The 12,631-nt window shown below is 53.5% G+C and overlaps 4 protein-coding genes and 1 non-coding gene across 5 annotated transcripts; 2 read left to right on the top strand and 3 right to left on the bottom strand.

Annotated features, from left to right (window-relative positions):
* Positions 1-26: 26 nt before the first annotated feature.
* On the top strand, positions 27-5,158 carry C8Q71DRAFT_739909 (condensin complex subunit SMC2). Its single transcript, XM_047922739.1, has 16 exons — positions 27-109; positions 159-298; positions 349-498; positions 1,120-1,257; positions 1,305-1,874; positions 1,920-2,384; positions 2,436-2,726; positions 2,776-3,225; positions 3,280-3,444; positions 3,500-3,593; positions 3,647-3,762; positions 3,818-4,059; positions 4,107-4,247; positions 4,301-4,438; positions 4,491-4,643; positions 4,701-5,158. The coding sequence occupies exons 1-16, from the start codon at positions 82-84 to the stop codon at positions 5,038-5,040; spliced, it is 3,621 nt and encodes a 1,206-aa protein (XP_047782010.1). The 5' UTR covers positions 27-81; the 3' UTR covers positions 5,041-5,158.
* Positions 5,147-6,839, bottom strand: C8Q71DRAFT_412401 (uncharacterized protein). Its single transcript, XM_047918397.1, has 4 exons — positions 6,789-6,839; positions 5,748-6,738; positions 5,533-5,679; positions 5,147-5,480 (listed from the first exon to the last, which is right to left on the bottom strand). Exons 2-4 carry the CDS (start codon positions 6,580-6,582, stop codon positions 5,254-5,256), a joined length of 1,209 nt encoding a protein of 402 aa, XP_047782011.1. The 5' UTR covers positions 6,583-6,738; positions 6,789-6,839; the 3' UTR covers positions 5,147-5,253.
* A 2,233-nt stretch (positions 6,840-9,072) lies between these two features.
* Positions 9,073-10,528, bottom strand: C8Q71DRAFT_412418 (uncharacterized protein). The gene is made up of 6 exons (XM_047918398.1): positions 10,338-10,528; positions 10,120-10,264; positions 9,920-10,063; positions 9,295-9,864; positions 9,179-9,238; positions 9,073-9,112 (listed from the first exon to the last, which is right to left on the bottom strand). Exons 1-4 carry the CDS (start codon positions 10,347-10,349, stop codon positions 9,296-9,298), a joined length of 870 nt encoding a protein of 289 aa, XP_047782012.1. The 5' UTR covers positions 10,350-10,528; the 3' UTR covers positions 9,073-9,112; positions 9,179-9,238; position 9,295.
* Positions 10,529-10,933: 405 nt separating this feature from the next.
* C8Q71DRAFT_794734 (pectin methylesterase) lies at positions 10,934-12,163 on the top strand (the record flags this gene model as incomplete). The annotated part of the gene is made up of 3 exons (XM_047925560.1): positions 10,934-11,491; positions 11,544-11,804; positions 11,864-12,163. 3 exons carry the CDS (start codon positions 10,934-10,936, stop codon positions 12,161-12,163), a joined length of 1,119 nt encoding a protein of 372 aa, XP_047782013.1.
* Positions 12,164-12,372: 209 nt separating this feature from the next.
* C8Q71DRAFT_t37 lies at positions 12,373-12,469 on the bottom strand. The gene has a single exon. It is a non-coding gene; the product is annotated as a tRNA-Thr (tRNA).
* Between the last annotated feature and the right edge of the window lie 162 nt (positions 12,470-12,631).

A 12,631-nucleotide genomic window follows, 5' to 3' on the forward strand; every position in this document is an offset into this window, starting at 1 on the left:
AGACGCGACATTGACCCGCGCCTCGCGACGCGATCGCGTTTGACGCGGCGACCCGAACCTCCTCTCCCTCAAACGCCCAACATGCGGATAGAAGAACTGGTCCTCGAAGGTCATGCTCTTGACGAAATGACGCTACTCTGGTACTCATGGATGTCTAGGCTTCAAGTCATACCCTGTCAGGACTCAAATCACGGGCTGGGATCCCTCATTCAACGCGATTACGGGTCTCAATGGCTCCGGCAAGTCCAACATCCTTGACGCGATATGTTTCGTGTTGGGTATCACGAACATGTCCTCAGTGCGTGTACCGTAGTCTGCTAGTGCGCTGAACCCTGACAATGGTCCCAGATGCGCGCCCAAAACCAGCAGGACCTCATTTACAAACGCGGGCAAGCAGGTATCACGAAAGCAAGTGTCACCATCGTGTTCGACAACTCCGACCGCTCAACAAGTCCTGTGGGCTTGGAGAACTGTAAGCAGATCACGGTAACGCGCCAGGTGAGCCCCCCATTCGCGTTGTGGCACCCAAATACTCCAGAATACGGCGCTCTTCAATGGATGGAAAGATGTCGCGTGCGAGGAGGCTGTGTGTGGTGGAGCAAAATAGGGAGTTGTCGCGTGTCTCTGAGCTTGGAAGAAAACGCAGAACGCCTTTGCTTGGGGATGCACAGCCACGGGAGTGGACGGTCATTGTAGCAATGACGGTCACGCGTACCGCTCAAAGATCGTCTCGAGACGCGATCCTCTGAGCCGTGATGATCGAGTGCTTTGCTATTATCTGGTATATATACTCCGTATCTTGTCTGTGTGCTTAACGGCGCCGGTGGCGCGGCTGCTCCGTTGAGGGCACGTCATGAGAGTGTTCACTCATCGTCCTATGCATCGGCCCAATGTGCCGCTGTAACACGGTGTCGCAAGGCACTGCCCTCAAGTCTGAATGCTCGTGCGCGAGACGAAGCAGACAACATGGACAAGATTTGCCTCGCGTCGGGGCCATACATGGGCCTTGTATTGGACATCATCGTTGATTGACATGGGGTTCTCTTGAACAGGCTCTAGGTTACGACAGAGGCTACTGTTATGACTCACGGAATGGACAAGTGCTGAAAATGCCTACAGATCGCCCTTCCGAACATATCCAAGTATCTGCTAAACGGACACAAGTCCCAACAACATACCATCCAGACGCTGTTTCAAAGCGTCCAACTCAACATCAACAACCCTAACTTCCTGATTATGCAAGGGAGGATCACCAAGGCACGTTAGCACAACTCCGAACCGTGCGCCAGCTAACCTAGACATAGGTGCTCAACATGCGCCCCCAAGAGATCCTCGGGATGGTGGAGGAGGCTGCCGGTACTCGCATGTTTGAGGAGCGGAAGGACAAGGCCAAGAAGACGATGGGAAAGAAAGACAAGCGCGTGCAGGAAATTACTTCGCTCCTCGCGGAAGAGATCGAGCCGAAGCTCGATACCCTTCGGGAGGAGAAGCGCTCATTTTTGCAGTGGCAGAAGTCATGCTCAGAGCTGGAGCGCATCGGGCGTGTCCTACGAGCCTGGGAATGGACTGAAGGCCATGAACGGGTGGCGAAGAAAGAGGCCGAGATCCAGGCGAAGGAGAAGGAAACGAAGGGCGTGAAGAAGGGGAAAGAGCGGTGCGCGAAAGAGATTGAGGCTGCGGAGAGGGATGCGCAGGAGGTGGAAGCACAGAGAGAGAAGGAGCTGCGGAAAGGCGGCAAGTTCAAGAAGCTCGAAGACGAGGTCGCGGAGCTAGGGAAGGTGCTCGTGAAGATCAAGACGCAAGTCGAGATCAAGATAAGTATGATCACGGACGAGGAGGAGAAGATCAAGGGCCTGGAGAACGAGCTGGCTGAGGTAAGGCCCAGTACATACTGGTGAGCGAGTGCTGATGTGCTGTAGTTAACGGACGCCCTCGCACGGAAGGGGTCTCAAGTCGAAGAGTTGACGGCAGCGCACACAAACGTGAAGGACAAGCAGACGGCGCTCCAGACGGCACTCACGAACTCGGAGGAGCTGCTACAGACCTTGCTCACAGGTCTTACATCCAAAGGAACGAGCAACTCGGGCGGTGGGTACATGGGCCAGCTCGCAGACGCGAAAGCTCGACTGGCACAGGCGAGCACGGAGGAGGAGCAGAGCAAGCAGAGGCTCGTCATGAGTCAGAAGGAGCTCAAGGCGTTGGAGTCACGATGGAAGGAGGTTGAGCGTGAGGCAGGTGAGGGGCAGAAACGGCTGAAAGCCATGCACGCCGAGGTCGAGAGCTTCCGGAAGAAGGTCGCCCAGGCTGGCTGGAGCGAGGAGAAGGAGCGCGAAGGCGAGATGGCGCTGAGGAATGCGAAAGCGGAAGTCCGACAGCTGATGGAGGTCGGTGTTCCTCGTCTACTTCTATCGCCGTTTTGACAGTTGTCCTTTCAGGAGCGTGACGGGATGAAGAGGCATTTAGGACCGAACTTGAATTTCGAATATACCTCACCCCCAAATTTCGACGACGCGAAGGTCAAAGGTCTCGTAGCAAACCTCGTCTCGCTGAAACAGGAGGACTACAACAAATGTACTGCTCTCGAGATCACAGCAGGGGGTAGGCTGTACAACGTCGTTGTGGAGACCGAACAAGTCGGCAAGGAGCTCTTGCAAAATTGTCGACTGAAGAAGCGCGTCACTATCATTCCGTTGAACAAGATTGAAAGATCCACATTATCTGCTTCAGTGCGTGTTCGCATTCGTTGTACTTCTCAGTACTTACTGCATTCCTCAGAGACTCCAAGCTGCTATGAGACTTGCACCCGGCAAGGTCCGCCTCGCTATGCAGCTCATCGGATTTCCAAATGAAGTTGCCAATGCCATGGCGTTCGTATTTGGCAACACTCTCGTCTGCGATGATGCAGAGTCCGCGAAGCTCGTGACCTTCTCTCGCGACGTTGGCGTCCGCTCTGTAACGCTTGACGGCGACGTCTACGATCCGTCGGGTATGCTCAGCGGTGGTTCGGCGCCAAGCGGGAACGGCACCCTAATCAAGGTCCAAGAGCTGCTGGAGATTGAAGGAAGACTGGGTGAGGCACGAGGCCGCCTTCAGATGCTAGAACGGCAGGAGCAGCAAGATAAGGTGGGCCGAGACAAGTGGAAGAGCCTTGTGCGAGAGCTTGAGATCAAGGAGCATGAGATGCGACTTCTCGAGGAACAACTCAACGGTAGCAACGCAGCGAGGGTACGTAAAATATTCGCCTTGTTAGCGGACAATACTAAGCTGGTTCGCGCATAGGTCGGCGCTGAGGTTGAGAAGGTGAAGGCCAACATCGCGGACCTCACTGCCGCTGTAGAAGCTGCTAAGCAGAAGCAGAAAGACGCTAAGGATGAGATTAAGAAGTTGGAGAAGGACATGGACGAGTTTAAGAACAATAAAGAGGGGAAAATAGAGGAGCTGAAGGTTGGTTCACTGATTATGTAGCTTTCGTCGGACCTGACCTTCAATATTACCGCAGGCTGATGTTTCGAAGCAGAAGACAGCTCTTCAGAAACACTCGGTCACGGTCAAGACCCAACAGAAGGAACTTCAGACTGCATCTTTGGAGCTAGGTATGCCCGTCGTTGGAAGTGATAGCCCGCCGTCAGTCTGATACAGCTTGTAGAGCAACTCGAGAAGGACATCGAGTCGGCGAAAGAGACTATCACTGAAGCACGCGCTGGTGTAGACAATCTTCGACAGGAGCTAGAGAAGCTCAGGAAAGAATTGTCGAAGAGCGAGGTTCCTCGCCCCCAATTTCTTCCTATACAGTCAGCTTACTTCCATTGATCGACAGGAATCCTTCAATAAGGCAGAGAAGAAGCTGCAGGAGGAGCGCGCCACCTTGTCGCGGTTCGATAATGAGCTTAAGGAGCTCGAGCGTGTGATCAAGGAGAAGAAGCAAGCCATCTCAGATGCCGACCTGCAGCTGAAGAAGCTGGAGCACGACTTGCAGGCACTGGCGAAAGAGAAGACGGCTGCCACGAACTTCATCACTAACCTAGAGAAGCAATATGATTGGATAGCGGAGGAGCACGAGTAGGTTACCTGTTACGTAGAGCCAGCAGAATACTAACAAGCTGCAGGTCCTTCGGCAAGCCGGGCTCTCAGTATGACTTCAGAAATGTCGATGTCAGCAGCCTCAGAGAGAAGGCGAAGGAGATTGAGACGCAGCAGAAGGGCATGAAGAAGAAGATCAATCCGAAGGTCATCAATATGATCGACACGTAAGTCTACAACTTCACAAACATCGTACGAGTCTGACTCGTATGGTCACCAGCGTCGAGAAGAAAGAAGCATCATTGAAGAAGATGCTTGGCACCGTACTTAAGGACAAGGAGAAGATCGAGCAGACCATCGAAGAACTGGACCGCTACAAACGTGATGCATTAGAGAAGACGTGGAGCAAAGTGAACGGGTCAGCACACGAGCCATTCCTTCAGGGCTGAGGCTTACTTCATCTAATACAGTGACTTCGGTGGCATTTTCGCTGAACTCTTGCCCGGGAATTTTGCCAAGCTACAACCCCCGGAAGGTCAGGACCTTACCCAAGGTCTCGAGGTCAAGGTTCAGTTGGGTTCCGTATGGAAGCAAAGTCTCACAGAATTGAGCGGAGGGCAACGGTACGTACACTCTACAAGTGTTCTGAGAGCGCTACCCTGACGGCGGCTGTTGCACAGCTCGCTCATCGCCCTCTCTCTCATCATGTCGCTACTTCAATTCAAGCCTGCTCCGATGTACATCCTGGATGAGATTGACGCTGCACTCGATCTTTCACATACGCAACATATTGGGCAACTATTCCGGACAAGGTTCAAAGGCTCGCAGTTCATCGTAGTATCGCTCAAGGAGGGTCTCTTCACCAATGCCAACGTGCTCTTCCGGACTCGATTCCGTGATGGCACCTCCATCGTAGAGCGCACCGCGCAGCGATCCACTTCCTCGCTTTACTCAACGGGGGACAGGGATGGTGAAGATAGTGAAGCTCGGGCGCCGCGGAGAGTGCGCGGCGGACGTTGACGATATAAAGCGACTTCGTATATTCTGTACTTACCTTGTGTTGTATGTGTTGTATGTGTTCGTTTATCATCCTCGTTGTTTGTCGGCATTCGGAGGCTAGTGTAGCGTAGTATCAATGGTGACAATTGCTCTCAATCATTGGTATTCGCGTGTTACAGTCGGGCGCTGACGTCTACTATATGAACTTGTGTAATGCGACCACCAGCCTGGGTTTCACCAACGAATCACTCCCCGCTCTGCCCATGGCGCGAGGATCACGTCGAGTGGCGCCTCCAGTTCTGTAGACCGGAGACTGAACGGCATCCTGATGATCCGCAAGTGTGCATTCGCAATGTCAGCGAAGGTTGCGCTGTTCATGGATTCGTGCAACGAATCAAGTGCGAGGATTGCCTCTGGCATTGATTGGCTTTGCCGGACCGTGAGGACGACGGCATTGATGTCTGTACGCGGTTCAGCATATACACCCCGCTTTCAGATGAAATCCTGGCTCACGAATGTCCGTTAAGCAGAGACTAGGAACAAGATCCAACGCAGAGTGCAGCTGATCCACGAAATATTGCCATCCCAGTGCCGGAGGGAGTGTAAAACTGAGGTACGTCAGACCCAGGTTGTATGATAGATTTAACTTGTCAATAGGCACTGGGGATCAATTCCATCTCAGCTCACAACGGCCTGAGGGAGATCAAGAACAAGTGGATGTCACGCACAAGAAACTGGCAGACTGAGCTTCTGCAAGGACGGTCCAGCAATCATGAGAAGACGATCCAACTGCCGAACGACCTCGGTGGCATCAGATGACGCTTTCGTGATCACGTTGAATTTGAACAACGTGAGATCAAGACTTGACAATGACTGGCAGAGGGATGTGCAATTGAGCCACCGTACGAGGGCGACCTCTTTCTTGGGATGACCGCCTGAGATTGATAAATCGATCAGCAGTGTCTGCAAACGAGTAGGGGTTGGGATGGACATCGGTAATATGTCAGGGGGCAAGAGCTTGAGCGGATCATCGACCAATAATCGTCCGTTGCGCCCGAAGTTGATGTTGCCAATATCCAAGGACACGAGTGCGGGCAACGCAAAGATGACGCGCCGCAGTTGGTGAAAGTTGTCAAGCCAAAGGGCGGACAACCTGAGATGGGTGACGGTCTTGAAGTGGAACAGCGCCCTAACGAAGCTCGGGTGCAGCGGGTCCGTGAGTCCGACGATGTGCAGCGACCGAAGAGATGGTAATGCTGCCGCGAAGACCTGCGGAAAAGAGGAAAAGAAGCTAGATTTGTAGAATTCCGCCCTGCGGGTGGCCTTCAACTGTTCCTTGACTCGTGGAAAACGGAGCATTGCTCGCATCAAACGAGCGGTATAGTGGGTGTGGGAGAAGTCAAGCTCTTGGTAGAGCAGCTTCACCGCGATTGGGTACCAAGCGCGGCAGACTAAAGTCGCCCGATATGCGAGGCACTGCTCGTCAATGAACTCTAAAATATGCTCCTGGACCTCCAACGGGACGCGGCTGGACGCACGCAACGCAACGGGACGCAACACCATCAGTGGGGCGGCGGTTGCAACGCGTTGTTGACTCGTCGTGTACAGCACCGTGATTCAAAACGATGGTGGGTCTGAATGCGTCTCTTTGGCTGCCAGGTGCGTTCTCTCTTTGTGCGTACGACGTAGGTGAGTACGGTGGGCACTTGTGATAGATGTCTGAGTAGCCGAGTGAGCAGGAGAACATTAGTCTACGATGAGCGACTGACCACGCGTGTTGTAGCTTGATACTGAACGGCGGCAGCGAGATCACTTGAGGCGAGGCGACCAAGAGTGACCATTGTGTGTTGAATATATACGCCCACAGTCGGAGCTACTATCATGACGATAAGGCCGAAGACGAGGCGATACCACGGCCACCTGTGCAACATGCGGTTCAGTTCACTTCTAGACGGTCGGGAGTTCAATGACCTTCTTGTTCCCAAGCCGGGTATCAATTCAAAACTTCGAGTTAGATATGCTGCAGAGCAGTTGGAGCTTGGGCCCCTGCATACAGTACAGATGTACCGTCGGTAGGGTCAGACATAACCATGGCTCGTCTCTTGCCAGCCTGTGAGTATACGGTACATTAGCAGGACACCAGCGTAACGCACTGCATATGCAGTTAAATCATGAGAGCTCACGTTCATTGCGTGTCGAGCGCAGATGAGTCTCGAACGTGGAATTGTTTGTCTCTTCCGCCATGCCACATGCTGATACTTGAATGGAATCACGATGAACGATAATCAGACGCTGGATCAACGTTTTCTTGACTGTGCATTTCCAAGACGTGACTATAAACCCAGATGAGCCGCGAAAGACGGCGCCACACATGACCAGCTCTGGACAGGATTAGTCTGACGCGAAAGCAGGGCTCTCAGCCTCCCGCTCGATCAGCGCTGTGCTTTTACCACAATTTCCATTGGGATAATATACATACCTCTTTGTTGCCATGGACCGAAGAGCGCCTGAAAAGCATCCTCTGGTTCCTCTTCTCGACGCTAAGTTTCCAGAAAGGCGCCCGAAACGCTGTTATCGATCTCCCTAGTGGAGAGCTTCTTGAACACAGTGCCGTGGAGCGCTTTATGCAGGTACTCGAGCTCCCGCACCGCCGCGAGAAGGCCTTGCATCTCCGTCGGTTCCCAGTCATACACACGTCGCTGTAACGCAGTCAGAATCGTCGACGCGGAATGGCAGTGCACGTGGCTCACTGATCCCCTGGATGTGCGGACTGCGTCGAATATTCAAAAGTACGACATGCATATCGCGAGCGATGGGCTGCCACGTCAATGCAGGCAGTCGGGAGGTGAGATGCGTCAAAATCACGTTGCGAGACATACTGTATGTATCGACGGGCACTGTTGCAATGCATTTTTTGTGAATAAATGTCAATCAAAAATACAACGATGAATTCGCTCACAATCCGAAACCTTGAGCTTTCGCAGGGAAGGTCCAATGGCTCGGAACTTGAAGAGACGATCTATCAGGTGCACCACCTCCCCGGAGATGTTGTGCGGTTCGTAGAACGTGGACAGGGACTAGCAGACGTGCCGATGAGCCAAGGGCAGGGCCCAGTGAATTAGCATAGCATGCCGGAATGGCCGTGACCACATGCACGTTAAGGCGACAGGTTCAGACTCCAGGTCTGGACAGGCATGGTCATCGCAATGAACGCCGGACTCAGTGACTGTAACGGGGGAGATAGAAAGGCGATGGTATTATCTTGAATCTCGAGGGGCAATCGGCTAGAGGTACCGGGAAGCGAGTCTAAGACGTTGTGCTGAAACATTAGGTGAAGACTACACGGTCCAAAGTAAGTCGGAACTGACGGTTGCAGGTCGGCCTTGGTGCTTCGAAACTTGGGCCATGGACAGCGAATGCGTCCAAGCTTGATAGGCATTGCCATGAGTTGATCATGAGGCGATACGAGCCCTTCGTTGGAACTTGGCCGTCTATGCTCTTGGGATGCCGCTAATTCGTCAGCCAGCTAGTACTAGTAACTGAGAGGCACTGTATTTGCAGAAAATTTCAATGCACCAAACCCAGTGTTTCAGGAGTAAGCAACTCACTATACTGATCTCACCGTACGCACGTAGATCAGATTGACGGGCAGCGGGTCTATGCACCATACTGCCGACTCGGAGACGCGCACTCTACTCATCACTGGCAGTAGGTCGGTAGTAAATTGGAAGCTACGGAAATAGCCGCCGGCCGCACTGCGCGCCGACCTTCTGGCGAATCCTTGGCAAATCCAGTCGTGATTTCGAGTCTTGAAACTTGACGACAGACCGAAATGAATTGTAAGCATTAGGAGTCATGATATTATGTCCAGTCATATGTACACGCGAGGCGCAAGCCCTGGCCCAGTCAAATGGAGCACATCTAGTCCAACTTGAACATGTCTGCCGCGCCATCGGGAGCACTACATTTGTATTACACCGAACATAGCCTTGAGTTTCTAAAAGTCTGTGCCTATCATAGCATTGCGGCGAGTCAATGCTACCTAGGTCGACGTACGTGGATTGTTCGCTTTGTAGGTATTATCAACGGCGACCTATACCGCTTCACAATGAGCACTGAGGCTGCATACGATGACAGGGCGCCGCGTTTGAGGACTCACATTGTTATCATACACATTGAGCGCTCCGCAAACGTTCCCCGCATCACAAATCCGTGAACACTTGAGCAAACATCAATGAGTTCACATTCCTGCTGTGATGGCAACTCCCACCATACCTCAGTCGTCAGACATAGCGTCGAAGCTGAAAGCAGCCTTGTCAGCCTGGCTCCACTTGTCGAGGTCCCAGATTGGCGGCCCGCGGAGCGGCTTGGTTGGGCACTCGGAGAGGTAGTCCTTGTACTCCTTCCAGACGCGCGACAGGACGAAGTCTTCGTCCTTCACGTCCTCTATCCCCGCCACTCCACCATGCCACCAGGGTTTGTCGTCTTCATCCTCCTCTTCGTCGTCGTCATCATCCGCTTCCTCTTCAAATTCCTTCTGGACGTCCGCGGGGAGTGTCTGAAGCCACGCCTTGTGGCGGGCCTCATGCAGTGCGCGCGCCTCCTCGCGAGGGTGACCACTGAAGAGGCGTTTGCCGATCCCTTGGCAGACACGGTCGTATTCAGAGTCTACGCCTAGTCCCCGCGTAGCTTGACCAAGGCTCGTCGCAGCCTTGAGCATATACTCAAGCGAGGGATACTTCTCGGGCGTGAGGTCGCCGTTCTTCTTGAGCGCGCGAAGGGTGGCGACGAGGCACGCCCCGTATGCCCGGACCATCGCAATTACGCGTTCTCCGTCATCGGCCACTAAAAGTATCATCAAAAGTGAGTATAAGTTCATGTAAAGAGGAGTGTCACGCACTGCCCCATACGCTTTCCATTTCCATGAAGTGTGTGAGCGCTTCGAGCTGCGCCATCACGGCAGGCCAGTCTTTCTTCGTCATTCGGCTATGGAGCGCGCTAAGAGATTTATCGATGATGTCTATCACGCCGTAGGCGTAGTAGTCTAGGGTACACGTGTCAGACACGTCCAGAACACCTTTCAAAAACATGGAAACGGACCGTTGTATATGTACATGTCGTGTGCATCAGGGTTGCGGCTGTCAGCTTGCCTGAATGCAGACATCGCGAGCTCTTTGCCCTGCTCTGAGATCATGGTTTTCTTGTTCAGGAGCGTGTAGCCTGCCGGGAGAGCGGACGTCTCGTTCTGTAGACGCGTCGCGGTCAGTGTCTCAGCATTTAGCAGGCCGCGTTCTGACGACAAAGCAGGGCACACATACGGCCGTGGACATTTTTGTAAGTTGGGTGAGTGCGATACCTGAGCTACGTGGACTGTCGTGGTCGAAGGATGAGAAGAGAGCGGAATCCTAGCGCTAGTAAGACTCCAACGCCTTTATATATGTGACGCGCCGCCGTTACGCGTACGTTATGTTGCGAATAAGCGATATCCACGTGACCGTATTCTGACGCGTTTCTGGGTCCGTCCAGGGCGCCTACGCTCCATGGCTTGATCCCGACCAACACCGTCTGCGCGGCTGCCTATTTCTCGGCCCCAAAATACAGTTGTGGTCATTCCATGGCAGCGCCCGCCGCGCCGCGAAGCTTCTCATGTCGCACGCTCAATCACCATTCGTCCGGAACGAGAATCCCCAGCGGCCCGGAATGCTGTCACGACACGCCTCCCGTGTGTCTGCGCATCCGACGAGGAGGACGCAGTGCACGGAGCGTTCTCACAATGACCCATTGTAGGTCTCCTTGCGTGGGACCATGTCGTACTTACATCCGGTATATATACTACTAGTGCTGCATGGTTGCCATAGCCTAGCCCCTTTGGTCCGCAAACCTGGTCATAGGTATCCAGGATATCATCTTCACAATGGCGCGCTATACGTCGGTTCTACGTGCCCTGGCCCTTCTTCTAGCGGCTTGTCTCTGCCTGTGCACCCCTCTCGACTATAAACGTGCAGCATGCCAGTATCCCACGAGCGATCCCCTCGAGGACTGTCCTGCCGGGACGATCCTTGTAGGCCCCTCAACGAACTACACAACTATCCAGGCCGCGGTTCATAGTCTTCCCAACGATACGTCGCCGTACATCATTCTGGTCACGTCGGGCAACTACACGGAGCAGGTCAATGTTACTCGACTCGGCCCTGTGACGTTACTCGGACAGACGACCGCTCCCAATGATCGCACGCAGAACACCGTACACGTTTACTGGGCAGAAGTTGCCGGGCCCAATAACAACGCGCGCACGAGCACGCTGACCGCTGCGCCTGCGGGTGCGCCGTACGGTAGTACGGATTTCCGCGTGTACAACATGGACTTCATCAACGACTACGCGCCATACTCGGACACACCCAGTCTTGCGCTTGACGTGAGCTATGCAAACGCGAGCTTTTATTATACCGGGTTTTACAGCTACCAAGATACGGTAATTGTTGTCGTTTCTGCAAAGATATACGACGTTAACCAGGGCGTGCCAGATATATGTCGGGACTCTCGGAAACGCGTACTTCTACGACAGCGAGATCGCCGGGCAGACCGACTTCTTCTACGGCTACGGCACGGCGTGGGTTCAGTCTTCGCTGGTCACGATGCGCTCCTGTGGGGGCGGCATCACCGCCTGGAAGGGCACGAACACGACCTTCGACAACAAGTACGGCGTGTACATTCATGACTCCGCCATCATGAAGGAGAACAACAGCCTGAGTATCGCGGGCGAGTGTGCGCTCGGGAGGCCGTGGGTACGCAAGCATGCTGTCCTATTTTTACTCGCATGTCTAACCGTCATTCTGCCGCGCAGAACGCACAGATGCGCGCGATCTTCGCGCACTGCTACCTCGACGACAGCATCCGGCCCGCAGGCTACATTGAATGGCAGCCCACAGACCCGCGGATCGATTATAACACCACCATGGCGGAGTACGAGGACTTCGGGCCGGGGTTCAACTTGACGGGACGCACTGAGGGGAACGTGACGCTACTCATGACGGAGGAGGAGTACGAGCCGTATTCGAATGTGGAGAAGGTCTTCCAGTATCCGCCTAGTGGGGACTTTGGGAATGTGGGCTGGATTGACTCTGAGCCTTGGAGTTTCCGATAACTAGTCACCGCGTGTCCTATAGTGTGAGATATTCCACTATGGAGTCATTTTACGAACTGAGGCATAGGTACGAAATGACATTGATGAGTCAAGTGTCTGACAGTGAGAGGCAACGATGTGAGTACTCCGCATCTCCCGCAACTCAGTAGCAAGATTGATCACACAACTGCCGAAAAGCGATGTGAACAGAGTGCAAAAATTGAATACAATGCCGCATACCCGGGTTGAACGAGTGACCTTCGCATTGCTCGGCAGTAAGGAACTGGCGATACAAGTGCGACGCGCATACCACTACGCCAATGCGGCGATATATGAGTAAGCAGTCTGATAAATAGGACTCGCTACGTTGGTCCTTCCTCAATCGCAGATCGGAGGACTGAGGATTTCTCAGTACGTTGTCCGAGTGCAGACCTTAGCAAAGGCATACCAGTTGAAACTGTAATGCTATGTCGATGAGGAGTCGCATAG

The sequence above is a fragment of the Rhodofomes roseus genome, assembly GCF_022264815.1.
Source record: "Rhodofomes roseus strain CIRM-BRFM 1785 chromosome Unknown C8Q71scaffold_4, whole genome shotgun sequence".
Classification (NCBI taxonomy): Eukaryota; Fungi; Basidiomycota; class Agaricomycetes; order Polyporales; family Fomitopsidaceae; genus Rhodofomes; species Rhodofomes roseus.